General features: G+C 35.2%; 2 protein-coding genes across 3 annotated transcripts; one reads left to right on the forward strand and one right to left on the reverse strand.

The window, feature by feature from the left end:
• Positions 1–367: 367 nt before the first annotated feature.
• On the forward strand, positions 368–4,245 carry LOC130710971 (protein RER1A-like). Of its 2 annotated transcripts, XM_057560383.1 has the most exons (4): positions 368–829; positions 3,463–3,643; positions 3,778–3,838; positions 3,918–4,245. In XM_057560383.1, the coding sequence occupies exons 1-3, from the start codon at positions 483–485 to the stop codon at positions 3,829–3,831; spliced, it is 582 nt and encodes a 193-aa protein (XP_057416366.1). In that variant the 5' UTR covers positions 368–482; the 3' UTR covers positions 3,832–3,838; positions 3,918–4,245. The 2 variants fall into 2 exon arrangements, with proteins under 2 accessions (XP_057416366.1, XP_057416365.1); XM_057560382.1 differs by having other exon boundaries at positions 3,778–4,245.
• A 10,098-nt stretch (positions 4,246–14,343) lies between these two features.
• LOC130711399 (cysteine proteinase mucunain-like) lies at positions 14,344–17,301 on the reverse strand. The gene is made up of 4 exons (XM_057560992.1): positions 16,713–17,301; positions 15,515–15,750; positions 15,276–15,416; positions 14,344–14,833 (listed from the first exon to the last, which is right to left on the reverse strand). Exons 1-4 carry the CDS (start codon positions 17,185–17,187, stop codon positions 14,555–14,557), a joined length of 1,131 nt encoding a protein of 376 aa, XP_057416975.1. The 5' UTR covers positions 17,188–17,301; the 3' UTR covers positions 14,344–14,554.
• Between the last annotated feature and the right edge of the window lie 9,919 nt (positions 17,302–27,220).

Consider the following 27,220-nt stretch of genomic DNA (forward strand, 5'->3'; position numbering starts at 1 on the left):
CCTGTGTGATGAGGAGGGGAGGAAGATGGAAAAGATTTGGGGTTGAGTTTCAGATCTGGGGTGAGGTTCTGAAATATGGGTTGAAGAAAATGATGTGAAGAAGATGAGTGATGAAGATGATAAGATTAAGAATAAGTGTTTTTTTTTACACATTAAGGATAAATGTTTGATTAAGAAAATATGATTTTTGGAATTTTTTTTTAAAAAGCTGTTATAGTGGATTAAAATGCTTTGGTGTAACTTTACACAAGTTTTTAGAGGACCATAATAAATAAATTTTTCCGAGAATTATCCTTGAAAAAAATGCATTATTTAGCATTGAATTTATTAATAGCCGTACTAGCAATAAAAGGAGAATGAAAAAGGAGAAAAGGCAATAAAAAGAAATAAAAGTGCAAATAATCGACGACCAAACTCGCCCGCAAACCGAGGAGAGAGAGAAGGGGAAATTGTCTATCACAAACTGCCAGTGGGTCCCAGCGATGGATGCGGAGGCGGAGGCTACATCCCCGGCGGCCGCCGTATCGCGGTGGAAGTTCGAGGTGTCACGGCGGTACCAACACCTCCTGGACAAAGCGACGCCGTACGTGGCGAAGCGGTGGTTGGGGTGCCTGGTGGTGGCGCTGGTGTACGCGCTCCGCGTCTACATGGTGGAAGGATTCTACATCGTTTCCTACGGTCTCGGCATTTACATCCTCAACCTTCTGATCGGCTTCCTTTCCCCTCAGGTCGATCCCGAGGTTCAAGATTCCGGTGGCCCCTCCCTCCCCACCTCCACTTCCGACGAGTTTCGCCCCTTCGTTCGCCGCCTCCCGGAGTTCAAGTTCTGGTAACTTCCCGTCCTCCTTCTTTCGCTTTCCCAATTCGCCATTTCTGTTTCTAGGGTTTGTTCCTCGATTCAATTTTGGATTTGGGATTTTAGATCAATTCGGACAATCTTGGATGATTCGATTCGATTAGTTTGTGATGATGAGTTATTGGTTGAGTTGTTGTTGTTCTTATATGTCAATGGTGTAGAAAATTGAAAATTGAGTATAGATGGAAAATCAATATAGTGCATGCAGTTTGAGGTTGTGTTTGAGGATTCACCACCCACCCTTGCTGCTATAATATAGAGGAAGTGATCAAGTGTAAGTAGCCGAGAAATTGGCGCGATCCGTTGTGCTGCAGCCTCTGCATGGTGATCCCCTGAAAGATCTGTTTCAGCATTACAGAACCAAACTAGGGTGATTCTGATTAATCATGGTTACCACAACCCGAATCCAGACCCTAATTCCAAGGCATATTTGTTCACATAGTAAACCTAGGAGACCTAGCTAAGTTGAAAGTGAGTATCCCTCAACTCTGCTCGGTCCCCTTCTTATGATACTGGTATGGTTTGCACCATTTAATGAGTGGACCTCCATAGTCATTGTGTCAATTATGATGTTCCTGATTTCTGGCATTCATTTAATTCTCAATGTAACGACATTCAGCGGAAATTTTGGCATGTCGGTCGGCCTTCATGAAAGAAACACTCCCTTCCAGATCCCGAGGATGTCGCTGAAATCACGCAACATGGTCGGTCACCTTACATAAACAATATTCATTGCCTGTGTACTCTGTCTAATCTATATCTCCAAAGCTCCTCGATGCTATGCTGGCCATCAAACTAATTCTAATTTTCCAAATAATAGCACAGATTCCTTATCTATTTGTCTCTGCAAATTGTCTTTGCAGCTAAAGAGTAAGCCACTCATGGTTGTCCAGCCGAGTTAATAGGACATTGCTTTGGTGCTAACAAAGGAAGCTAAGATCAACGACACTGACCATCTCTTTTAGGTGGCTCAGTAAAGCTTTTACCTTAAATCCATTAGCGTTTTCTTGCCGTTCATCAAGCTGACAATCTATTTGTCCCCTTACATCTATTGGGACAATTAAATGCCCATCATGTACAAGTTTTTCCTTGTTTCAAACAATTAGTTATCTGAAGAAAGAATTTTTTGCAATCTAAGGAAATTAAATATATGTAATATAATTCCCTTGCATTTCAAGTTCTTTTAAATTCTGAGCCATAGATACAAATTCTTGAGGCTTCGATACATATCGCAGTATGGATCTAAAATGAACCTGAATCTCATTTAGTATCTCCGATTCAGTGATGAGTCATATGATTTACGGTTCGCGGGTGAATCTTACGATTCAAAGTTGCGTGCAGGTTGCACTTTAGTCGGGTTGAGTTGTGTGGCCAGTATAGGTTTATGGTGCTTTTTTGAAGTTTTACAGAAGAGGCCAGAAATGGCCATTCTCTTAAAAATCAAACCCTACTTTGGTCCTCAGTCCTCACTACTATCGATTCATGTGACATTTCTGGCTCACCAAAGAAACATGTCTCCTTTGTTGTTTCGGTCCCCTTGTGCTTCTCTCCATCTACTACTGAGTTTCCTTATGGGATAATTGCTTACTGCTGTTGTGAAATTTGTTATTGCTACAGATTAGTGTTGACCTTGGGGATGGTGAATGATTCAATTAGTTAGATTATAATTATTTACTAGAATCTAAGTATATGTAGTAGGAAAGTAATTTGCATTTTTTTCATCTTATTAAGTATAGGCACCCACTATTTTTCTTCTTATTTTGATTTATGGCTTGGGTCCTGTATTAGTTTAATATTTATTATATGAAATATCAGCTTATGTTTCCATTTATAACTTGATTTTTTTGTATCATGTATCTTACGATACATAAAAAAAAATTGATTCATGATTTGAATCTCGATTCAATAACTATAATCTGAGCCCTGACATACATATAAAACACAAATGAGCTGCACAATCTGTTAGTTTTAGTTTCAGAGGAAATCAAGCTGCAAAATATAGAAAAGATCAGTACAACTAATTGTTATATTTTTCTCTATGAAAATTGTGATTTTTTTAAGCTACTAATGTTGTGTTATTTACAGTTATCTATCTGTAAAAATTTATCTGAGAAATTGTTATCGTGTGTGAAACTAAGTATAGACATGTGAAATGAGCAAATAGAGATCTGTTAGTGTTTTTCTGACAAGAATGTAATTGTGATTTTACACAAATTATGAATTGTTCAAGTGCCCACAGTACAAAATAGCATTGCATTGTCTGACAATTATGAATTTTGAAAAGAGATCTTGATGGACTGAGTCCTTTCCTTAAAGTTTCTATTGCTCTTTGTCAATGTCTATACTTTTGTGCTGGCTTTGATACTTTGAAAAATTAGTGTTTGAAAATGTTGTATTACTTCATTCCATGAAGATTGTGTCATTTTTTAACATAAATAAGTGAGTGCTATTTGGATAATTTTCTTTTGGGTTCTGTGCTTTTAAATTCTGGAAGCAAGTTCCTTGTTAACTTAGGGAAGATACTTATCCCTTTACACTTTTACCCTTAGGATTTTGACCTGCAGACTTATTTCTATTGAAGCTTCTCAATTTTATTTTCCGAACAGGTACTCAATCACGAAGGCATTTTGCATTGCATTTGTGATGACTTTCTTTAGTGCCTTTGATGTTCCTGTCTTCTGGCCAATTCTCCTCTTCTACTGGGTGACCCTCTTCACTCTTACTATGAGGAGACAAATAGCTCACATGATCAGATACAAATATGTACCATTTTCATTTGGAAAGATGGTAAATTTTATATTTTCCATTCATGTGAAGTTGTTTTCATCAATTTTCTATGGCTGAGTTCATTCGATGGTGTTTTGAATATAATTATACCTTTGTTGCTGATAAAGATTTGGTTTTGTTTATTTCACTTTTAGCGGTATGATGGAAAGCGGGCATCAGCAGAAAGCACAACCCTTTCAGATGACTGAAATACAGGTTAATTGAAACTTCATTTGCTTCATTTAAGACACAGACCCACATGTGGCTAGATATCATTTGCAGTATATTTTGACAGATAGTGCAATCTGAGGATGTGATAGCAGCTGGAAAAGTTTGCTTTGAGGTCTACCATGGGCAACTGGATGTTTAATTCCCAGTTGTGTAGTTGTTTAGACTTTGGAATTCCTGAATGTTTTTTACGCGTTAGCAAAGGATTCAGCTCAAGTGAGATATTGGGGTTTTAAGGACTCATTGCATCGATTCCTTTTCCTTTATTTTCTGTTTCTGTACAAATGCCTCTTATTTCTGAATTCTTAGTCAAATAACGGGAATTTTAGGTACATTATGTTGCATGAATCTCCCTTCATTATTTGCAATGCGGTTATACTGATCTATATTTCACATTTTATCATCTATTTTCTATCTTTCATTCTTCTCTTTTCTTAATCCATTTGCTTTTGAGGAACCCCCTTTTCTTTAAACTACACAGAATGCAATTTTTCTCCCCTTATTGAAGATAGTGTCCATGGTAATCTTTATACCTTTTTTTTTTTCCCTGGGCACATTATTTTGATGAAACGATTACTTGGTCCATTCATTTAGTCATGGGAACCTTTTAAAAGGGGGTCTATTGTATAGCATTTGCTTAGGAAATTTCCCTGCCAATCTTTACGTGCCGTCTATATGAAATAAGAATAATCAATGATTGAACCCAGTGTGAACTTTTTCACTTGCCTAGATTTGTTTATTTGGTCATATCGTTGATGGTTGGTGAAAGAGTAATGATATATACACACCTCATCTTTTAAACACTTCATTTCCACATATTTTTGTTTCTACCTCTCTCCTCTTATCATCTATCACATCTCATACTTTCTCTCTCTTACTTTTTCTTTTCTTCCTATCTCTCTCCTCTTCCACCTCCTTCCACCTCAAAATGAGGTGTGAAGAAAACATTTTCCAACGGGTCAGTCATATCCGCAATGGATTGGTTATAAGTGGTTGTAAATTAAGAGGAATCTATCAAATCGTAGTTGCACGTATAGTTGAGCTCATGTTGCTCGTACAAAACAAAGGCTGATACAATTTAGCTGAAATTGTTTGGTAGTGTTGATGTTGTTTTTTCCGGTGCGACAAAAAGGAATCAGAAAGACTGAAATGAAACAAATTAAGCACTCGAAGCATTGGCTTAGACCAAATACAATGGTTTGTTGAGAGGGGGGTTGAATTTTGTTGAGGGTGTGCAGTGGTTGGTTGAGGTTTGTTGAAGATGAGGTGGGGGAGAAAAGTGTTGAGAGGAGTCAACAATGTTGAGAGGGGAGCCGGCTGCCATGTGACGGCTTCAGATTGGGAAATGTCAGGCGCGTGCTCTCCACGCGCAAACAAGGCGCGTGGGAGCCTACTGGAGGAGAGAGAAAATTGACGGGAATCTTTGAGTGTGACACGTGGCTGACTTTGATTGAGTCGCTGAATTTTTATCATCTTTATTTTTTGAACTCAATTATTTCATCGAAATTTTTTTTTAATGGAAACTTTTTTTTAACCAAAATTCATGATTTTTTTTCCTCTATAAATAGATACTTGGTTCGTTTGATTTGGACACAGAAAAAAAACCAAGTTTTTCACCATCTTATTATCTTTATAAGCCTTTGTTTTGAAATGGATTACAACAATTACCATTTCAACACCCAGAATTCTTCTAACTACCCATTTAACTACCAAAATCCCAACAATTATCAAGATCCAAATCAATTTTTCAAGCCACGTCCTCAAAATCCTAACAATTATCAAGATCCAAATCAATTTTCCAACCAATGTCCTCAAAATCCCAACAAATTAATTTAAATCGATAATTGTAATTTTATGTAATCATAAAAACAAAAATATAAAATTAAATAAAAATATGAAATAAAAAAGTGGTGGGGTAGGATGAGTGGTGGGGTAGGGTGTTGAATGAAAAACCACTGGAGTGGGTAAAAGTTGAATGAGTGTTGAAATGGAGAGAGAAGATGATGTGGAGTGTTGGAAAGAGAAAAAATAGTGTTGAGAGTAAGTAAATTCAACAAACCATTGTATTTGGTCTTATATATAGGAAATTTCCTGTCCCTAGCCCCCATGGCTCTGCACTCCAAACAAAAAAATTTAGCACTCCAGCAGGCTCCACAAAGGATTTGGATATTCTGCGATTAGACAACTCAGATTTGAAAGATCAACTTTAGTCTCTAGTGGTCATTTTAAATCGGAGCTATCAGATTAAGACATATGACTACTGCACCATGACTGTAGCGGCTTTAGGGAATGACATTAGGAAACTCCAAGTGTAGGAAGGTTGTATTTTTTCTAGAAGGGTAAGTTTTTCCTTAATGGTCTCATAGCGAAGATTGTGCTAGAGTTTAACATAATAACAATGTTTTTATTTTATCAAAATAGATGAGATTGAAGTCATAACACTTATATTAATGGGGATAACAATTCCTAACACTTTGATTGGTAGAGAAGAGAGAGATACAGAAGAGAGAGTATAGAAGAGAGATGATGAGTAGAGAGAAATATGTGAGAAATAGAGTAGATTTGTAGGTTGTTTGGTATAATAGAGATAGAAGAGAAAGAGAAGAGAAAGAATGAGGTGTAAAGTTATATTTTATATTAAAAGACATTTGGACCAATATATAAAATAATAAAATAATTGTATTCAGAAAAGACATAAGGACATAAAGGTAAAAGGAAAGAAAAAACGTGATGAAGTTGCATCTCTCTTCAAAATGAAAAGACCAGAAAAAGCAGATGAATCACCCTCTTTCCCCTCTCTCTGCGCTACAGTAATTAAAACCAAACGATGGTGGAATAAAACTCTCTCCTCAAACTCCATCTACTTTATCTCTCTCTGCACAAAATCAGTGGTAACAAACAAAGCGTAAAGGAGCAATATGACAATGCTTAAAATACAACAATTGAACTCATACTATGCTTGTTCATACAGAGATATACCAAGAACGTGAAGAAGAAGACTTGCTCAAGACCATTTCTCAAATAGAACAATCAATAAACTTCAGCAACCCGAGCATGTAAGGGAGAATGTCAAATGGGTCATTGTGGCGAACGAAGAGATCAGAAAGAGGCTTTGGTTCGCTGTGTAGAATTTTGTCACATCGGCGTGAAGCAACTCGATGACCTGCGATAGGGTTCACAACGACAACGTCGACGCATATGAATGAGCTAGGATGCAATTTTGTGGAGAACGGTTGCAGACTGAAAGATGCTTGCAAGAGGAGGAGGAGATTTTCTTGCTCTACACTACACTTAAATTTAACATTTTCTTGAATGTTAAATGATAGAGTGCACGAGGATGTAAGCACGACAGGAGCACGAGTAAGTTTCTGGTGGTTTTAAACCGTCAGAAATGTTTAACGCTTGCGGTTTTTTCTGGCACAGTAAACTAGTGGCGGTTTAAAACCGCCAGAAATGTGTAAACCTTGCGTTTTTTTTCTGGCACCGCAAATTAGTGGCGATTTGAAACCGCCACTAACTGTTGTTCGTGCACTCTCGTGCCAAATCCTGTCGGGCCAAATAGCACTGCTCATATGTATGTATAGAGGAGAAGTTTTTGCAACTTTGAGGGTAAAAATTAATTCAACAATTTATTACACTATATTGAAAATTTGACTGTGGTTATTTTGGTAAAAATGAAAATTATTCTCCAAGATTCAATCACATCTGTCCGTTTCATAGCAACCTCATTGTCTTTTTGCATTGTATTCACTAAACTTAATTGTAAAAATCAATGCATTCATTCATAGGGGTTCTAAAAACCTTTGAAGAGACCTTCAATATTCTTCAGTTTCTTTAAACCTTCCAACTTCTTCAAAGCTTAACCTACATGTATAAATACTTCTTTGCTCCATACCTTTTTTGCCGGTTTTCTTACATTTATCTTTGTTTTTTATTTGGTTTATAGTAGATTCGGTCATAGGCCCTTCAAGCTTGATCAAACTCTCAAATGGTGAATGTTCTTTCACTGTATCTTTTGCTTACCCCTTTTGCTTTTTCCTTTTATTTGATCATTTCTTTGTCTTTTGCCGAGTTTTTAAAAAGTGAGTGTGTCTATCAACGTTTGAGCTTCTAATTTAGAATATTATAATTTGGTTTTTGTTAATTTCAGTTTCAAACTGTACGAGTGGAGAAGAGAATAAATTAGATTGTTATGAGGAAACAAGCAAAGCAAGACAAATGTGTAAAGGAATCATGATTTGAAAGTTGTATACTAAATTTGCATTTCCTTCCTTTAAACTTTCATGCTTGAATTTACAAATTTCTATTTTATTAGGTGAAGACTCAACTTGCATCAATTTTTTTGCGTGGCTTTGAAACACAAAAATAAGAATTTGTGTTTGCAATTTGGTTTAAATAATCAAGATGAAGGAACTCTTCCATAGCTGAACAACTTTGAAGATAAACTGAATTGACTGGGAAAATGCACACTATGAATGATAGTTGTTGCAACAGTAACGATACAAATGATGAGGATGACCAAGCTCCCAAATCATGATTTCGATATTTACATGATGTGGTATCTATTCCTTCACTCTTCTTAGAATTCTTTTATCCTTAAAATATTAATATCATTGCCTCTCATCCATATATCCTTCTAATATGGACAAGACTTTTAGTTAAATATTTCAAGTGATTTGTTCTATTGGTACCGAAAAAGAATGAGAGATATCCAATTGCAAAAGAGACACATACATCTTTAGAAGTGTGGATTAAAGAAGAATGAAACAGACGACGGTTGAAGAACCCAACATTGCTCATCAAGGTTTTGTAAGTTCGTGGAAGAAGATTGAGAACTCCGGTGGCTTAGAAAGTCTCCATAGTGCATAGCCTGTTATGAAAAACATAAAAGTACAGTAGACAATGAAACAAAATTGGAGAGGGTAGTGATGCAAAGAAATGTTAAAGCAACAAGTTATGTCAATTAATACGTAGGGGTTGTGCACAATTATTAACTAAATTTGTTTTGTTGTAACTAAAGGCTATGTAACACCATTAAGTCTATTAAAAAAAGTGAAACTGATGTCAATTAATACAAAGGAGTTGTGCACAATGTATTAATGTGCAAATGATTTGATTACATTACTCCATCCGTTCCTATTTATAAGAAGCAAATAGAAAGTGTACTTGGTCCTTTTAATAAGAACCAACTTCAAGTTTGTGGAGAATTAATTATTTTTGGACAAGAATGTCATTATTTAATTGAATTTTTCTCTCTTTCCACTTGCTATAGCATCAATGATGCATAGAAATTAAGAATAATAGGTGGAGGGTAACTTTGGGAAGTTGATATAAATTGAAAACAAATTTAATGCAATTATCTAGATTAGCTAAATTTCTTAAAGGATGTGAAGTGGTTGCTTGGTTCTTATATTAAGGAACGGAGGGAGTAAAACATAAGGGGGTTAGCAAAGTGATGGAATCCTAAGGGAATTTTAGTTAAGGTTACAATTGAATAATAAAGGTGCACAAATAAATAAAATTAATATATTTTTAGAAATTTTCTTCAAGTACTACTTTTATGAAACTAATTTTCTAACTTCTATAATTATGCACACTCATGTGTCTTTTTATTTTGTTTTAACTAAAGACTATGTAACACCATTAAATCTATTAAAAAAATTGAAACTGATGTCAATTAATACGTAGGGATTATGCACAATTATTAATGTGCAGATGATTTGATAAAATTAAAACATATGAGAGTTAGTAAAGTGATGGAATCCCAAAGGGATTTTAGTGAAAGTTACAATTAAAAAATAAATGTGCACATAATAAATTAATATTTTTAAATGTGTTTTTATTTATTTGAGAATACTCCATCAACATGTATTTGACAACAATTTTTAGTGACAGATTCCTAAGAAAGAGATAAGCAAAGCACACATAAAATTAGTGGAGCCTTTGATTAAAGGACCTATTGGTCTGGGCTACCTCAGAAGCTAAAACATGGATCTCAGTTTGTTGCCAGTACCTCTCTTCCATCAAGAATCAGATGGCTTTCATTTACTTGGAATTGCAAAGATCAAGAATGGGAAGAACACGTGAATTTCTCCTCTGCATTGGCTAACAATTCATTCCAAGAATAGCTTAAAACTTCCACCAGTCCAATAGCACTTTCTTCTAATTGTGCAAATACGTACTAAAGTTTCTACGTTTGATAACCTCTTTTTTTTGGTTCATTTTCTTTGAGTTGGGAGCTATGTCCATGGTAACTCACATTCCTTTGTTTTCGGTAATTACTCATATTCCTTTTTCATTACAATTGATGCAGATTTCACTTTGGATTTCTATTAGTTAGTTAGCTTAGGAAAGGAATATTCTTTTATATCATTTGTGTATTTCTATTTCTATCCAATTTTGTATATTTTAATCCTGCCTTCTTCAATAAAGTTGATTTTCAATATTTCTCCAACATGGGTACAGTAAAAGGGTAAGTTAGATTCAAGCCATAACACTTACATCAATGGGGATAACAATCCCTAAATAAGCAATATCACAATGCTTAAAATACAACAATTGAACTCATACAATGCTTGCTCATACAGAGATATATCAAGAACATGAAGAAGAAGAATAATACTTGCTCAAAACATTTCTCAAATAAAACAAACAATAAACTTCAGCAACCCGAGCAGAAAAGGGGCTTTGGTTCGCTGTGTAAAATTTTGCCACAACGGTGCGAAGCAACTCGATGACCCGCGGTAGGGTTTGCAACAGCAGCGGGACGCACATGAACAATGTTGAGAAACAACCCCTCCCAACATATATATATATACAATGTTGAGAAACAACTCCTCCCAACATGGGTACAGTAGTCGAGCCAACAAATACCTGATAAAAACCACTAAAACTCAGTCACTACAACAAAGACGCGCTAAAAACCTCTATAGACCTTCCAAGAAAGCAACCTCTAACGTTTACACCACTAGGAGAGATCCCTATTAAAGTCGAAAGCAAACGACAGGTGCAAACAATCTATCAGTCGCACGACACTTGCAACAAAGAGTCACCCAAATCGTGCAAACCAAAAGATCCAATTGCACCTGGAAAAGGAGAAGGAGATAAACATCTCCTTATTGTGAGCCCATGACCGTCCTCCTCACAAATCATGGAGGGCCCCTCGTAGCCTCTCCCGTCAAACATTGCTTCCCCCTCCAAAACCAATGCTGGAAGCAAACCCAAAGAACCAAAACCAATCAGCCATAACCCGTCACAAATTTGAGACCATGAGCAACGATGGGGAAAGAGCGAAAGCGAGTGATGACGGCGACTGAAGGGGCGCGAGTGAAGTCATATGAACATTAAGTGTGATCATTTTGAATCATATAGTTAAATATTAAAATAACTTGAAAATCATCATTTTCAATAAATATAGTCTGATAAAATATTTCTCATATTATTAAATAATATCATTCAAATAAAAAACCTTAGATTTAATTTCCGTATTTAGCCTTTTTATAAATTAATAGAATAATAATAAATCAAAAAATGAAATATTGAAATCAAAGTTCTAACTATCAATCATTATTTGATAACAATATGTAAGTAATTCTTTACATATATTTATCATATTTATAATAGAAATTCAAAATACCTCTAGACATTTCTAGATTACTTCATAGAGTCAAAGTATTTCCATTCAAGAAGTATAAATGCATGTTTATATAACACACCTATAATGCATGTTTACTATCTATATATGTGTATCTACATACATGTATAAAAATCACAACATTTATGAAACATATATTTTTGATTGACATATTTTGTAAAATTAATAATATTAAGAAATCAAAATAAATTTTTTATTTCAAAAAACTCTTATTAATAAAGTAAGGTTGTTTAAAACAATTTACATTTATTTAGTATGAGTAATTAATTTTTTTATTTTAAATGTAGTAATTAAGTTAGTTGTATGATTTATTGTTAGTTCTATTTCTACACAATTTTTTAATTATTAGCAAATACTATAAATATTGACATCATTAATATTTTTTTTTGAAACGCAAATTGCTCAATTCATTTTAATAACCGGTTGAATCAAGTTTAACAAACTGTAGAATCGCTTATCCGTGTATCACACACAATTAACAAACTGTAGAATCACACAAGATACAAAATCCTAGTTTCTAAAACAGAGCGCAACCACACACAATTCACAAAAAGTTGCTGACTCCAAAAAAGCTGATGACTCCAAACAATCAACCCTAACCTCATGGTTTACTTAGAGAATCTTTGTCCTTCTGCAGCTGGGCCTTGATAATGTCATTTGGGGGATTTATAGTCTGCCCAGTCAACTCTCTTCCTAATAGCATGTTGCGCTATATTGTGTGCCACTTTGTTCCAGTCTCCATTCACATAAGCGCGCAACAGTGAATACAGTGCCTTGGTCAGCACACTGCTTTCTGACTCTGCCAACTATGACCAACAGTTTCCTGACATGATTGTGCACCTCCGTGTTGGGTAGAACCAAGAGGTCATTCACCCAGTTGACCACATCATAATTATCACAAAACAACGTGATTTTGGGCTGATTCTGGTACATCACATACTTGCGCATTCCCACTTCACAGTCTTTCATCTCCCCATACTGGATCATCCATTTCTTTTTGATCTTCATAGCGAAACCATGTATCCAATCTTCATTTTCATCGCGGAGAACTCCTCCCAAGTACAACTGCCCACTGTCCTTCTGCTCAAAAGCATCCACATTCAATGTATATCCCTCTTTGGCTTTCGGCCAGCGGTCATAGACTAGGGCAGGGGGACACACAAGAATTGCCTCGACAGTGCCCTCGAAGCTAGGGTCTTCATCGCCATCGTCATTCTCCTTTCTCAGTTCTTGCTGATTTAGAAACCCTCAATGCTGAGGTATTAGACTATTAGGGTATGAAATCATTAATATTTAACTTACTATTTTGTAAATCTTTGCATTTCATATTTTAAAATAAATATAATTTTACTAAAAAAAAATTAAAATATGTATGTGCAACGCACATATCTAACATCGTACTTTTTATGTCAAGACAATCAAGATGTGGAGAAGTCTCAAAGATTAACATTCTCATCACCCAAAAGCTATTAAACTATCTGACAATAGTGAGCCTGTAGATCCTACCGAATTTGCTTATATGGCTCTCTCCACTTTTACTTATTATGCATGTTATCATCCAACATTTTCAAAATCTGACCAAAAAGGATTTTCATGTTGTCAAACACATTTTGCATAATATAAAAGGAACACTAACTTATGGCCTCCGATACTTATCTCAATCTTAATTTTTTTTTGATGCAGATTGGGCAGGATGTCCAACCACTAGGAAAAGTACTATTGTTCCTTTGATCAAACTGTGTTTCCTGGGCCTCATAATCATAATCCAGTGCTTCATTCTCGCATCAAGCACATTGATATTGATTATCATTTAATCCACGAAAAGGTTACTACTAGGATACATCCAACTTCAATACACAAATTGTCGATGTATTCATTAAAGCTTTGTGCAAAGATTCCTTCACAGTCTTTCATTACAAGCACCCTAATTCAAGACAAATCAATTGTAGTCAACCTTTGGAAGATAATTTGAATGATTGCATGACTTTAGTGAGCCAAGCTTTTCGGCCCGAGACGAACCCAATGAATACTTAGGGTTTTCCTGAGATCCCACGATTTCACTGGTTCCACAACCAGTTAAGAAATCTAATAAATCACTTTAAGTTTTTTCACGTCTAGAAACTAAGGTATTAGATGTTCATCCATTACCAAAGTACTGTATTCATTCATTACTAAAGTATTTATAGGATTCAATCCCTCAAAAGAAAATGTTATTTAGAGGGTGATTTTTATTTTTTTAAATTAAGAATGAATTCAATAATTTTAGAAGTTAATCTGGTTCAATTCTTAAAAAACTTATTTTAGATAATGATTATAGTCCAAAACCAGTTTTGAACCAAATAACCATTTTTTAAAACCGGTTAACCAATTTTTTGAAAGTGATTTGGTTCTTTATGAAATGGATATGGTTTGCCGACCAGGTTACTGTACCCATGTTGTTGAGAGGGGTTGTTTCTCAACCTTTCTTATTTATATAAATCTATCTATTTATATTTGCACAAGAGCTGAGTTGAATGAATTTTTTGTATAAATAAAATACAAACAAATCAAAACATTTTAGGTTAAGTTGCAGAGAATTTTATGTTTTTTTTTAATCTTGGACCTGATCCAATCCAACCCGAAGATGTTAGGGTTGAGTTAGGCGGGTTAATCAGATCGCAACTGAAATAATATTGAATCTGAAGTATAAAAAAAAGCAAACAAATTATTAAAACTAGTACCTTAAGATGCTGGTTTATGCAATTATAATAGTAAACCGTTTTTCCCTAGTGAAGAATAAAGTACAGGGTCTTGGCAAACAGTAAATATCTATATCAGAAATATAACTAGCATATTGAAATTCAGATTGAACATTGAAATCAAATAACAATAAGTGAAAATGAGTACAAATTGATATTCATGTGCAACTTCCACATGATGAAATCTATGTACAAGAGTAGCCCATTAAAGCATGTCCAATACCCAAATCTAAGGTAACACAGTCACCACTTTCTTGCACCTTCAATACTTGGTCCTTGTGGTTCCAAAGTAATGATGGAGATGTTTCAATTTCAAGCACTGCTAACATAGACTTCAGCATTTTCATAAGCTGAAGTAGAGATTGCAGAGTTTTGGCCATTCTTCACTGGGTATGAAGCCTCCATTGCAATTCCACACTTGCCAGTGTAGGTGTGTTTAACATTACGCTCTAACTTGAAGTAACCATCCTCACCCCAGTGAGTTCCCCATGAGTTCCTCACTAGCCAATAATCTTTACCATTTTCAGAGCCATATCCAACAACAACCACACCATGATCTAAGCTTGTCCCACATTGACCAGTAAATACACCCTGAAAAGAAAGAAAAAAAGAAATTTAAGAGCATATATATGATGTTGTGCAATGTGCATAGTCCTGACCACATGTTTACACTGCAAACACTAGCATAGTCCCAAATCAAAATCAATGAAGGATTCATTGGTGACATTATTAGGTGCATGTCTGAAAATCTTTCTTGATTCAAAAGTCAAAATTTGGGAACAAGCTTTCATGAAAAATTTAGGGAAAAATAAGTTGATCGAAACACTGACTTCGAACATAGTTCTAGTTACCACATTCCTACATTGCAAACACTAACTTAGGAAGTTAGTCTCAAATCAAATTCAAAGACTCATTGCTTGACATTATTATGTGTATGTTTAAAAATCCTTCTATAATTGGTTCTATATCAATATCAATTGAGAGAATTGATTCTAAAAAAAATAAGTTAATCCAAATTTAAGAGTAATCTTACCGATTTATAGAGTTGCAAAGCCCTGCCAGAGGCCTCAATAGCAACGCTAACGGGTTGATGAGACACCGCTTTCTTCAATGCTTTCTCATTATATGGTGGAACATCCTCATACCCATCAATGCTCACTACCTTAGAATTTTTCTGTAACCACCCAAAATCATGAGAAAAAAAAATCAATTAATAATTTTAGAAAAGCTCAATCTTTTATTATTTTATTTTATCAAGAATTGGATACTGACCCTGGTTGGATCACATGTGCCATCAACACCCTTGTATGGGTAATCTTCCTCAGTGTCAATGCCACCATTTCCAATGATGAACTCAAATGCATAGTCCATGAGGCCCCCATTGCAGCCTTCATTGTAGGCTCTGTCACAATCCACCAGTTCTTGCTCTGACAAAGGCACAAGCTTCCCTGTGACTATCTTGTTTACTGCTTCCACTGTGGCAATTGTTGAGAACGCCCAGCAACTTCCTGCATCAGTCCAAAAAAATATTTATTAAAATAAATAGAACCTGACAGTCCCATTTTAACAGAAGGTCAACCTCTACCCTTCAAACTGCAATCTTATCCACCAATTTTTTTTTATAAAGAAATATTGTTCACCCATAATAAGTTCAAACGTCATAAAAGTATGTCTGAATTTTTTTTTTTGATGCGCGTATGTCTAATTAATAATTGAATTATTGTGTACTCACTTTTTAAATCCGAGACCCTTCACCCTTCATTCAACTCAACCCTCGTACTCACTTAACAATATATGACCAAAATATATTTATAATTAATTAAAAGAAAATAAACACAATAATTTTAAAAATTAATCATTTTTGACAGAAAATTAATCTAATTGGTAGAAAATTGACTTTATTATAATTAACATGTAAATATTTCATTCAATATAATGATAATTGATTTATATTTTAGCTTTTTCATTTAAATTGATTTAATTATGATATGTAAATATATGACTTTCAATTTCAATTCATATATGGTATTCTCTTTTCTATTTATTATTTGTAGTTTGCTAAATAGCTGAAAAAGAAATAATGCACTAAAATTAGCCATTTATATTGTTTTATTTAAGGTAAATTTATTTTATTTTTTTGAACTCAAAATTTATATTGTTAATATAACTATAAGAATATATAGAGAACAAATTATATCACTTTCAAAGTATATTGAAAAAAGATTCTTACCATCTAAATTTCTTTTAATATGCAGCTGGTGGTCCTTTCTTAACAACAATAATATATACTAACAATCAGTTAGCACTTAGAAGTTAGAACCTTAAAATACACAATAATATAAAGTTTGTTGTCTTGTAGTTTGAATTTAAAACAAGTACTTATCCGATAAGTAATCCAATTTAATTAGTTAATAAATTAAAAGGTTATCTCACCACCTAACAAAATGGCAAAATTATAGGAGGCACTTACCACAACTTCCCTGATCCTTGATCGGAGCAACCGCACCTTGCAACCTCCAATCAACGTGCGCCGGCAACCGGTCACGGGCGTTATACGCATACCGGTGACCGCCGGTGATGCTCTTCTTCGCTTTCATGACCCTGCGCCTGGCATCACTCCTTGCACCCAAATACATGGACCGGTATTCCTCATTGGTCATGTCCGCAAACCGGTTCAAGCCGAGTTGGTAAGTGTTGTTCTGAGCGTTGTGGTCATCAATGAATCCCAAATTGTCTTTGAAAACTTGGAACCTCTTGTCTTTCTCTCCCAAGGCGTTGTACACTTTCTGGTGTTTGACCAGCCACTCCTCGTACATGGCCATAACCTCCTCGTTGGTCCGAGGAACACTAGGTTGTTGAGTGATTGTTATGATGGACATGTCTAAAGAGAATGAGATTGTGAAGGAGAGGAAAAGCAAGGCGGTTATGGCCTTGATTGCTGCCATGGCTGGAAGGAGAGAAAAATAGAGGAAAACAAGGTTGGAACTTGGGAAGGAAGTTGTTGTTGGGTGAAGAATAAAGTGGGGAGAGTGTGGTTTATATAGAGGGAATAAAGTGGTTTAATACTCCAAGGGGATTGATTGAATGGTTGATGAATGGGAGGAGGAAAGAGAGAAATTACTTAGGCAAGTGGTGAATGTATTTTGAGAGGGGAAAATAAGATAATTAATATACACACCATGTGACCTCTGAGAGCCTCAGTTGATGGTGAATAATTAAAATCTAGAATTAGATAAATGCATCTAATAATAATTTCTTACTAATATCTTGATTACAGTATATCTTAAACTATTCTGATGTTATATATTTTTTTTTGATATATTGAAAAATTAAAAGAAGCACAAGACAACTACAAAGTTAACAAATTCCTAGTAAGAATATGGGAAGGAGAGTCCTTCGAGCGAGTAACCGAGCACTGGCGATCAACACCCAACGTGGCAAGGTAATCAGCTGCATCATTAGCAGTCCTGGAGATACAAGAACAAGTTGGACAGTCCAACTACGCTGTAGCCACTGTTTAACTTCCCAAAGATCCAAAGCATCCTTATGGTATGCAATTTGTCATCACGCAAGGCCACCATGATCTCAAGACAATCAAACTCGCATATTATATCATGCACATCCATACTCCAGGTCATTAAGAGACCATATTTCAGGGGCAAAATCTTAGCCTTAAACGCTGACCCCGCCCCTACTACCACCAACAAAACATGCGATCCACTCACCGCATCATTTCAAATCAAGCCACCCATGCCCATTCTCTCAAGCGAGCCCCAGAAAGCACCATCAGTATTAATCTTGAGCTTACCCGACGGTGGTGTGGTCCAACGAGCAGGTCCATCATCCATATCATCATTACCTAGCCAATTTTCATAGTCCTTGCACTCTTGACGGACCCACCTTAGAGCCACCTCCACCATGGGCGGGCCCATGTTGTGGCAAGGTGTGGCTACCAGTTTTTTTTTTTTTTTTTTTCAAAAAAATATTTATATGCTTCTATTTTATATGCTCTCACAACTGTGTGTTGCTTTCATTATATTCTCTTCCTGAATGTATTTGATACTGTGTGTCTGTTGTTCATATCTATCATGAAATTAATGTTCACTCAAATTATTGTGTTCATCATGTCATCCAATACAATACATATATAAAGAAGAATATACTCAAACATATAAATTATAATAAACGACAAAACCTTCACTCAGCACTTTGCAATCTACTCAAAAATTCATTAGAAGAAATTTTGTTGTAACCTGCTATGTGCTGCTGTGGATTTCTCATGCACCTCCTATTTTTCGGCCTCCACTATTAGTATAGTATAGATTGTTGTCTTCCTATTGTATTTTCTCTGTTTTATTGTTCTTGTTTCTTTACTGTACTGTTGTTTTCACTTTGTTTCTTTTGTTATAATTCGTTGTAAGCCTAGTCCGTCTTGAACTGTAAACTCTTCTATTTCCACGAGAAACTTTATCTCATGGTTTTATCTATAATATTTCTCTTTTTCAAAAAAAAAATTTCAATATATTTTAGTCTATAATTTCTTTTATGTTTAGCCTCACTGATATATAAGGTCTAGATCCGTCCTTGACCTCCACGTTCCAATTATTATCCCCCAAGACAGTGGTGTTGCGCCATCTCCATAGACCCGACAACCCTGCAGCAAAAAGGAACCGATGAGGGCTTGTCGACTGCAAGCGAACCCAATTACTAACGTTGGACGATGTAAACCCAGGCCAGGAGAATGCATTGAGCCTAAGCCGGACCTCACGGGAGTGAGGGAAATCCCTTAAACAGTGGATGCTATCTTCCACTGGATGAGAACAACGCGAACACGCGGGAGAGGCAGCTAGCTTGCAGTGAAAACGATGATCATTCAACCCAGGTTCAATCTCTAAGCAGTGCATATAGAGAAACATTTATTGGAGAGACATACACTCTTAATGTGGTCTCAAAGCCTTGGGAGATTAGTCTCATACTTATCAGTTGAGGGAATACCTAGAAAAACCACATAAAAAAGCATTCACAAATTTAATTATTTTTTGCTATTGTATTCTAATTTCTAAGTATCTCAACTAAATGAAATAAGAAAAATCATAAAGTTAATCTCATCAAAAGAAATACGTCAGTTATTCTCATTTATAACTCGCACCACTCTAAGACGTACAATCAAATTCTACACAAAAGTTAAAGTAACTTTTCTCACTAGTCAGCTTCAAACCTTTTTTTTATTATTATTTCCCCAATTTCAACAAAATCCACCTCCGAGTCCACACAATCACTTGAAATTGCAAGTTGCAGCAACCACTACTTCCACATCCTGGTTGCGAAACGCAACACCATAAGCCCACCAGATACAACTTTGGTTGCGTCGACGTTGAGCTTGAAAAACCCAACCGGTGAAGAACATCATGCATCCGTCGACAGCTGGTGCACCCATGTGAAATACCAACAAAATACAAATGTATATGTGCAATATAGGATGTTAAATATATTTAAATTTTAATTGAAAATTAAATTTTAATAACACCAGAAATTATTCAATAATTAATCATCTGATCAATTCTCTTAAATAACATATATTTTTAAATGAATGAAGTAATTTTTAACGGGACCTGAAATATGAACCCTTGGTGAGTGGTGACCATGAATATGTTTCTTGAGGAAATTTTTAAGTGTTTTGAGCTAAAGAAAAACTCCTTATTTTATCCTTTTTAACTACATAACCATATTTTTAATATATTGGTGATGGTTCATGACATTTTTTTTCTTTTAAATCGATGACATATATGTTTGTTCCTATGAAATTAAGAAAAACAAAAAACCTTTAGACCAGCAAGAAATTTGTAGTTTTCCATTATTTAGATGATGGTGAATGGCTAAGTTTTCTGTGTAGCCAATCAGACATTGTCATGTGTATAATCTGGTAGTCGTTTAGCGATTTCACATGGAAGGGAGATTGCGTTCACTTTCAAATCAATCAAGCAAAGCTCCAACTAACTTTCACAACATATATGAGGAGTGATCTGGATTTTTTTTTGGTAATGATGAGTGATCTGGATTAACTACAAACTATATTAACCGTTTGAAAAAAATCAAACAATAATGAAATTGTAAATACAAATTAAAGGAATATGGTAATTACTACCATACCTTAAGTCAGAGTAGGGTATGATACATGAGATGGTGTGTACTAATTAAATTAATTCAGAATGTAATTAATTAAGTATTTTCTCTTTTTATTTTTATGTCATATAAAAATTATTATTAATATCATTATATACTTAGTATTCCTCAACTAATGTTTCAATTGAGAATGACCCTCCTCTTCTTCCTCCACCATCCAATTTAGCAACCACTATTCATCCTTTCCATCTCTCCCCTAGGAAACTAGGTTCAAATTGGAGATGCCTTTTGGTTGCTAGGGTTTCGTTGCTAGTGATGGGGAAGGAAGAGAGGGTGGCTCGACGTCTGGAACGGTGACAAAGATTAGAGAAGACGAAGGACAGGTTCAGTAGTGGTGGAGCTCCCTTCAATAGTAGTGGCCAACGCGATTACTGGCCTCTAACGACAAAAGTGATGTTGGGACGTGATAATGCTCTCGATCGAAGCTTCAATCGGTGGCGCTCAGATGCAAACCCTCATCCAGATGCAAACCCTCATTCGGATGCAAACCCCAAATCATAAAGCAAACCCTCATATCCCTTCCACTCTAATGCCAACCCAGAGACACTACGCATGAAGAAGACAAACGACGCAAGAGAAATAATGGTTCCAGATTTGTTTGGCCAGGTCCTTCGTCATTCTGCTCCCAAACAGGGCAATCAACCTCTTTTCTTTGGGGGAAGGTGTCGTCGGAGGGATATTCATCAGATCTAAAGGACTTTGTGACTGAGAAGAAGTCGTGAAAGAGAACGGAGGAGATTGGGACCATTAACTTGAGAGCAAGTGAAAGCTGACAACGACGGGTGAGGTGATCGTGGCGACAACGACAAAGATGTTTCCTTTTCAAATCCATCTTTTTCTTCTGAAGCCTTCAACACGGTTGGAGAAAAAGATGTGAAATTTATGGAATGAGAATGTTAGGAGAATGAACTATTGCATTGGGGATGTAGGAGTTGAATCTGGGTTTTCATCATTATGGAAAATTTGAATAGAACCCTAAAAGTAGAAATTGGGGTTTTTTGGAGGTTAAGCACTGAAATAGGTGAGAAGGGTGCAAGGAAAAAGAAGAAGAATTTGTTGTAGTTGCAGAAACTGAACATTTGAGTGAGTGCCTTTAAATATGGAAGTGGGCAAATATTACATCTCAACAATGAATGTTTTCTGTTTTTCTTTTTTCCATATTTGGATGGTGGAAGATGAATTGAGGTTTTTATTTTGGTGAGGGAGATGCTGATGAAGATGATGAACAATGAATTTCTGGGTTAAGATGAAGCTTAATCCCTTTTCCTGAATGTGAAAACACTAAAACGTACAAAAGGAAGCTTCATGAAATTAGGTTAATCAGACGTACCATTTAACAAAATTATGATAAAATGTTATTAATATAATGTAATACATATATAATTTTATTAACGCCCTCAATTCTTTAAATTAACCATTCACCCCCTCCGTTTAAATTAAAAATGAAAATATAAGTAAAAAATAGACGGATGTAAATTATTTATTGATCACGTCATTCATGTATGATATTGATATGTATCATTCAATATGTCATGGAAATTAACAAGTATATATGAGGCATTAGACACGATTCCAAGTTTATGAAAGGATGTGTGCATGTTTAGTTTTGATGGGTGTAGAACGATAAATTACGGTGAAGTTAAAATTAAAATAGATAGAAATAAAATTAAGTGAAATACTTGTAGTCATCATAATTTTAACTTAGCTATATTAAAATATGCAAACAATCATACAATGGTACTAGAGGTTACAAATTTACAATTCTCAAAATAAATAGTTAGATCTTTTTAAAATACTTATTTTGTAATTGTTTAGAACTATACTTAATATAATTGTTCTTATACGGACCTTCCCCTATTAGATTTAGGGTTTAGAGTTGTCAAGACAATAAAGATAAGAATAATGAGAACTTGTCTTATTGAATGTGGGGGGAGGGGGATGCTTAGCATTTTATAGTGGGGCTAAACCCTAACCCTAAATCTATTACATTTGGGCTTTGTCTTGTCCTATTGGGTCTTTAATCTAGATGAGCCCGACTCTAAGCTAAGGAGTCGACTCGCATAGGTCGACGATCCCTCCTGGTAGAGGTCGAGCCACCATGCTCAGGTCGAGACCGGTACACATGTCCGCAAGACACCGGGTCCTTTGTATAAGGATGGAGCGTGTCTTAGACATCAAGAGTCGACCCGCCTAGGTCGACGATCCTTCCTGGTAGAGGTTGAGCTGCACTACTCAGGGAGAGACCAGTCCAATAACTAATAAAAATTGACAGGCTTGATAGGTATTATGCATTAAAAAAGGAATATTCATAAGTGAGTTCTCCTAAAAAGCTAAAACTCAATTAGTCAGAACGTGTTTTACCCTGTCTTCTAAAACTCTAAATGTACATGTTTAATACAATGTGTGGGTGCTTCTTATTTACTGAAACCTCTTTAATTACAATAATGATGGGGAAGAGGAATCTATTAGAGTTTAAGTGGTGTTTATAGCCAATCCATGAATACGCGCTTGGCTTATTGCTGGAGTGAATGAAGGAGCTGGTCACAATTGAAAATGTGAACAATGTCAACCCATTGACGACAATCAAAAACATGTATGAATTTGGCTAACCATGATGGATGAATCACAACAATCCACAATTTCAAGGCCTTTGAGTCAAAGTGACAAAAAAGTCTAAGCATTATGTCTAAAACTACTTGTGAATACGAGTGACCATGGTGATCGACGAACCATAACATTCTAATGGGCTTCTTTGAATTTGCTTTATGTGATAGAAGGACCTTAGCAATGAAGGGAATGAATCTCTTCCTCTTCTTTTTTATCTTCAAAAGCTTGATAAAAGAAAATAAAAGCCTTTTTAACTTTTACTTTGGTTTGGGGTGCTTGATTGGGGTGCTTGATTGAGGTGCTCTTTATGGATAAACTTTGAAGAAGATTCTTGGCGAACTTATAGGTCAGGTGTATTCAAAATCGATCTCACAATGGCAGATAAGATGTAACTCTTGAAAAAGCGATTGGATTACATGTTCAATGGCATTATTCATTACTCATTTCATGCCCACAAGTTGAAGAAGTCGGTGATATGGAGTGTGTGATTGCATCTGACAACCGCCACAAAGTAAGGGTAGCATGGATCACATATAAGACGACATAGGTAATAACTTCTCAACTTGTTAACACTTAGAAAGTCAGTACTCAAGGGGATGGCTCCCCTGACTTTGGAAAAAACTAGATCCCCTTATCTTCAAAATAATGAAATTATATTATTTAAATATATTATACATATATTCAGTTGTACTATAAGTTAGGGATAATTTAAGGAAAAAAAAATTGGTCCATATAATTCCTCAACATCATCTTATTCAAAGAATTGGCCAAATTTTGGCTGTGTATATATGGCTGTAGTTTTTTTTTTCTTTTTTTAAGGCCTTTTGATATCTTAATAAACCCCTACTTTACTCAAACTTGAACCTTCAATTTGTTCACACCGTAAATTCGTTACAATATTCTTCGTGAACCTCAAGATAAAGCTTCCATCCTCAAATTCAATCATGGAGTTGGTAATCCATTGACAAAGGAGGTTGTAGCTTGTAAGTTTCAATAACTACTAAGCTATTCTTTTGGAGTTTTTTTCTTCTTTTTTTGTCAGTCTTTTGTAACTACATGTATTTTCTTTTTGTCAACCTCTTGGAATGTTAGGTTGCTTCATAAATGATAAATCATAACTAGCAAAATATCCGTGTCCGATCATCCAATCTACCGGCTCACATTTTTCAATGCCCATGCTTTAAGTTTTTTTGGGATTTGGGGCAAACCAACTCCGACTAAAATATAAAATTGTTTTTTCCAACTTATTGGGTAAAATCAGTTGAAGGAGAATGCAAGATAATATTGTTTATATTATAGATTTATAGTTATACACTTAGTGAATCTGAATTGTAATTAGGGGTGGCTTAATGAGCTTGATCCATTGGGCTGGTCTGTTTGGTTCATCTTATATAGCGGGGTAGGTTAAGACTTTCAACCCAAATATCAATAGTGGGTCGGCCCAACCAGCATTTTAGCGGGCCAATGGCATTTATTGTGAGATTGTTGGACTTTAGTTTGTGTTTTTGTTGTTTTATAAGATATTTATGAGTTGTGATGATTGTGAATTTTTGCAATTTGTGAGTTGGTTATTTATTTGTGATTTTTATTCTTGGTGTAATTGTGAAATTGATTCTTAATTTGGAATTCTGTTGAGCATTTATTGTTTATTATTATCTAGTTGAGATAAATAAAAATTCAACGACAAGGTTGATATGAAACAAAGAAATATGTGGTAATCACAATCGAAATCTGGCTAATTGCAAATTTTAGCTTTATGCTCATTGTAGAAGGAAATTGGAGTAACATTTTTTACTTTTTGCTAGTTAAACATTTTTTTTGCCAATATATTCTTAAAAATGGGCCAGTACGCTAACCCGTCAAAATATGAGTTGGGTTGAGATTTTTAACCCATATCTCAAAAGTGGGTTGGCTCAATCCAACCCACATTTGGCAGGCTACTAACCCGACCTGTCAGGCTATATTCTCACCCCTAATTGTAAAAGTGGAATAAGTATTTAAAGGAGGTAAACAAAGAATTATTGAAGAATTCATGTATTACCTAGCATGGTAAAACAAGAGGGAGGTCACGACTGTTTATTAGACTTATGTTTTTTTGTTTGTAGATGCACCTTTTAGTAGCACTTTAAGCTATATATATTAATTCATTTAAATATTTGCTTTGTAAGAGTGAGTTTACTGATGTATTGGGGTGACATTGAGAGATGTCTATGCATTGTGAAAAAAATTGTTGAGAATTCAAGTGTGGAGTTGGAGTCTTACATTGGTTAAGTATGAGTGAGGAGAAGACTTTATAAGAGATGTGACTCATAAACCTAACGCCTTAAAGTTTTGGGTTAAGATGTGGCGTCGATATCTCTTAGTGTTTTACTCATCGGCCCATGAGCTCCCTTATCTCTCCTAACAAAATTCTTCATGGCGAGAGAATTGAGTGGAATTAAAGATATAATACATAATGTAATATAAAAAAGAAATACATAGAAGTAGAAAATTAGTGAAAATGATATCAAAGAAAAAAATGAAATTTGAATACATAAAAACCCTTCAACTTATGAATGGGTACTGGATTCTTTAAAAGGGAAAATTGTGGCCAGCCCGGCATAGGATCATGACTTCTATGTGAATATGCTGCCATTCCAGAAAACCTAGTCCCGAGGAAGATAGATTCTAGATTTTTGATTCTTCATGCCATGTGCTATGGTGTTTAAGTTTAAGAAGTAATTATTTTTCTGAAAATGCGTTCTAGGTATTGTTCTTTTTTAAGGTATGTTATAAGTTTTTCCGACAGAAATTTTTTTAAAATGTATAGAAAGGTGAGAGAGAATTTTCCTTAACATGGGTATGATCAAGCTAACAAAATAACTTAGTTAAAACTCGACCACTAAATTAAAAAACTCACAAAAACCTCAATCACGAACAAATTGCACAAGTATAATTGCATGTTTTAATGTCAAACAAACAACCTCTGTTGTACACTTGTAATCATTAAAAATCTCAAAACGAACACCAAACACTAGAAATGACAATAAGTAGAGTCTATGTAGAGTATTATAGTATATGTTCTGTTCTGTGAGTCGGTAAAATTGCTCGCTCCTTACCCAACTAAGATAGAATGACCACACTCTTAGTTCAAGCTCCACTATCCTAGTGGACCAGAATTAGGGAACTACTATTCTAGGAGTCGGCAAGACCGTCCACTCCCCACCCGACCAATAATAGGGACGATCGACCCCGATCGGACAACCAAGTAATTATGGTTCAGCAACCAAGACAAAGACACATAGCTCGAGGACGTACTAGGCACTCATGACTGCCTTGAACCGCGCAACCTCAAACTCTACAAAAGCCAAGGCATGTAGAACTTAAGGAACCCCTCCCAGGCGCGACGAACAACGAAGCACCGTCAAGACCATCATCTCGCCAGCCCCCCCCCCCCCACCGGAGTTTCACCGTTCCCACCCCTGGTCGGTTTCCCCGATTATGTTCCTATACTCGTATTTTCAAAAATTACTCGTATTTGTCCCCGTAGCAACTCGATTCCTCGTCTTTGTACCGTATAAGCACCTATATGCTCGTACCAATACGCACTACCCTCAATTTAGGTAACAAAAATACAACTTTCACTATTTGTTTTCAATAAAAAATTAAAAGAATTTATTTAAAATATAAAAGTAAATCCAAATACTTATAAGTAAATTCATTCAACTGAGTATAAAAATTTTCAAAAGGCTGCTTGGAGATTGTGGAGTCCTTATCAAATGAGAGGTCAAAGTTCTATTTATATTTCAATAACCTTCTTGTTATTCACCAACTTCTGAAGTAGAATCGGAGAGAGTTTATGCGTCATATCCCTAGAAAAGCTAATGCATATGCTGATTGTTTAACAAGTATTGGAGCAACTCTTTAGCGTGGTCTCTCAACCATGGATATTCTAGACTTATATCTTTTGCTTTTTTGTTTGATTTTCTCATTACCCATTTTATTTTTCAAATGAAGTAAGTGAGAAAGTTTTAAATTTATAATTTTTAAAAATAATTATAAAATGTTAAGTTACTAACTTACTTATTTTAAAAATAAGTGGAGTAAATTAGCAATGATATATGTAATATAAAGACATTACTTAGTCATTTATTTTTTAAATAGAGTGACTTAGGTAATTATAGCTTTAAGTTTGGTAATATTCTATCA

This window comes from Lotus japonicus, chromosome 4 (genome assembly GCF_012489685.1).
Source record: "Lotus japonicus ecotype B-129 chromosome 4, LjGifu_v1.2".
NCBI classification, from domain to species: domain Eukaryota; kingdom Viridiplantae; phylum Streptophyta; class Magnoliopsida; order Fabales; family Fabaceae; genus Lotus; species Lotus japonicus.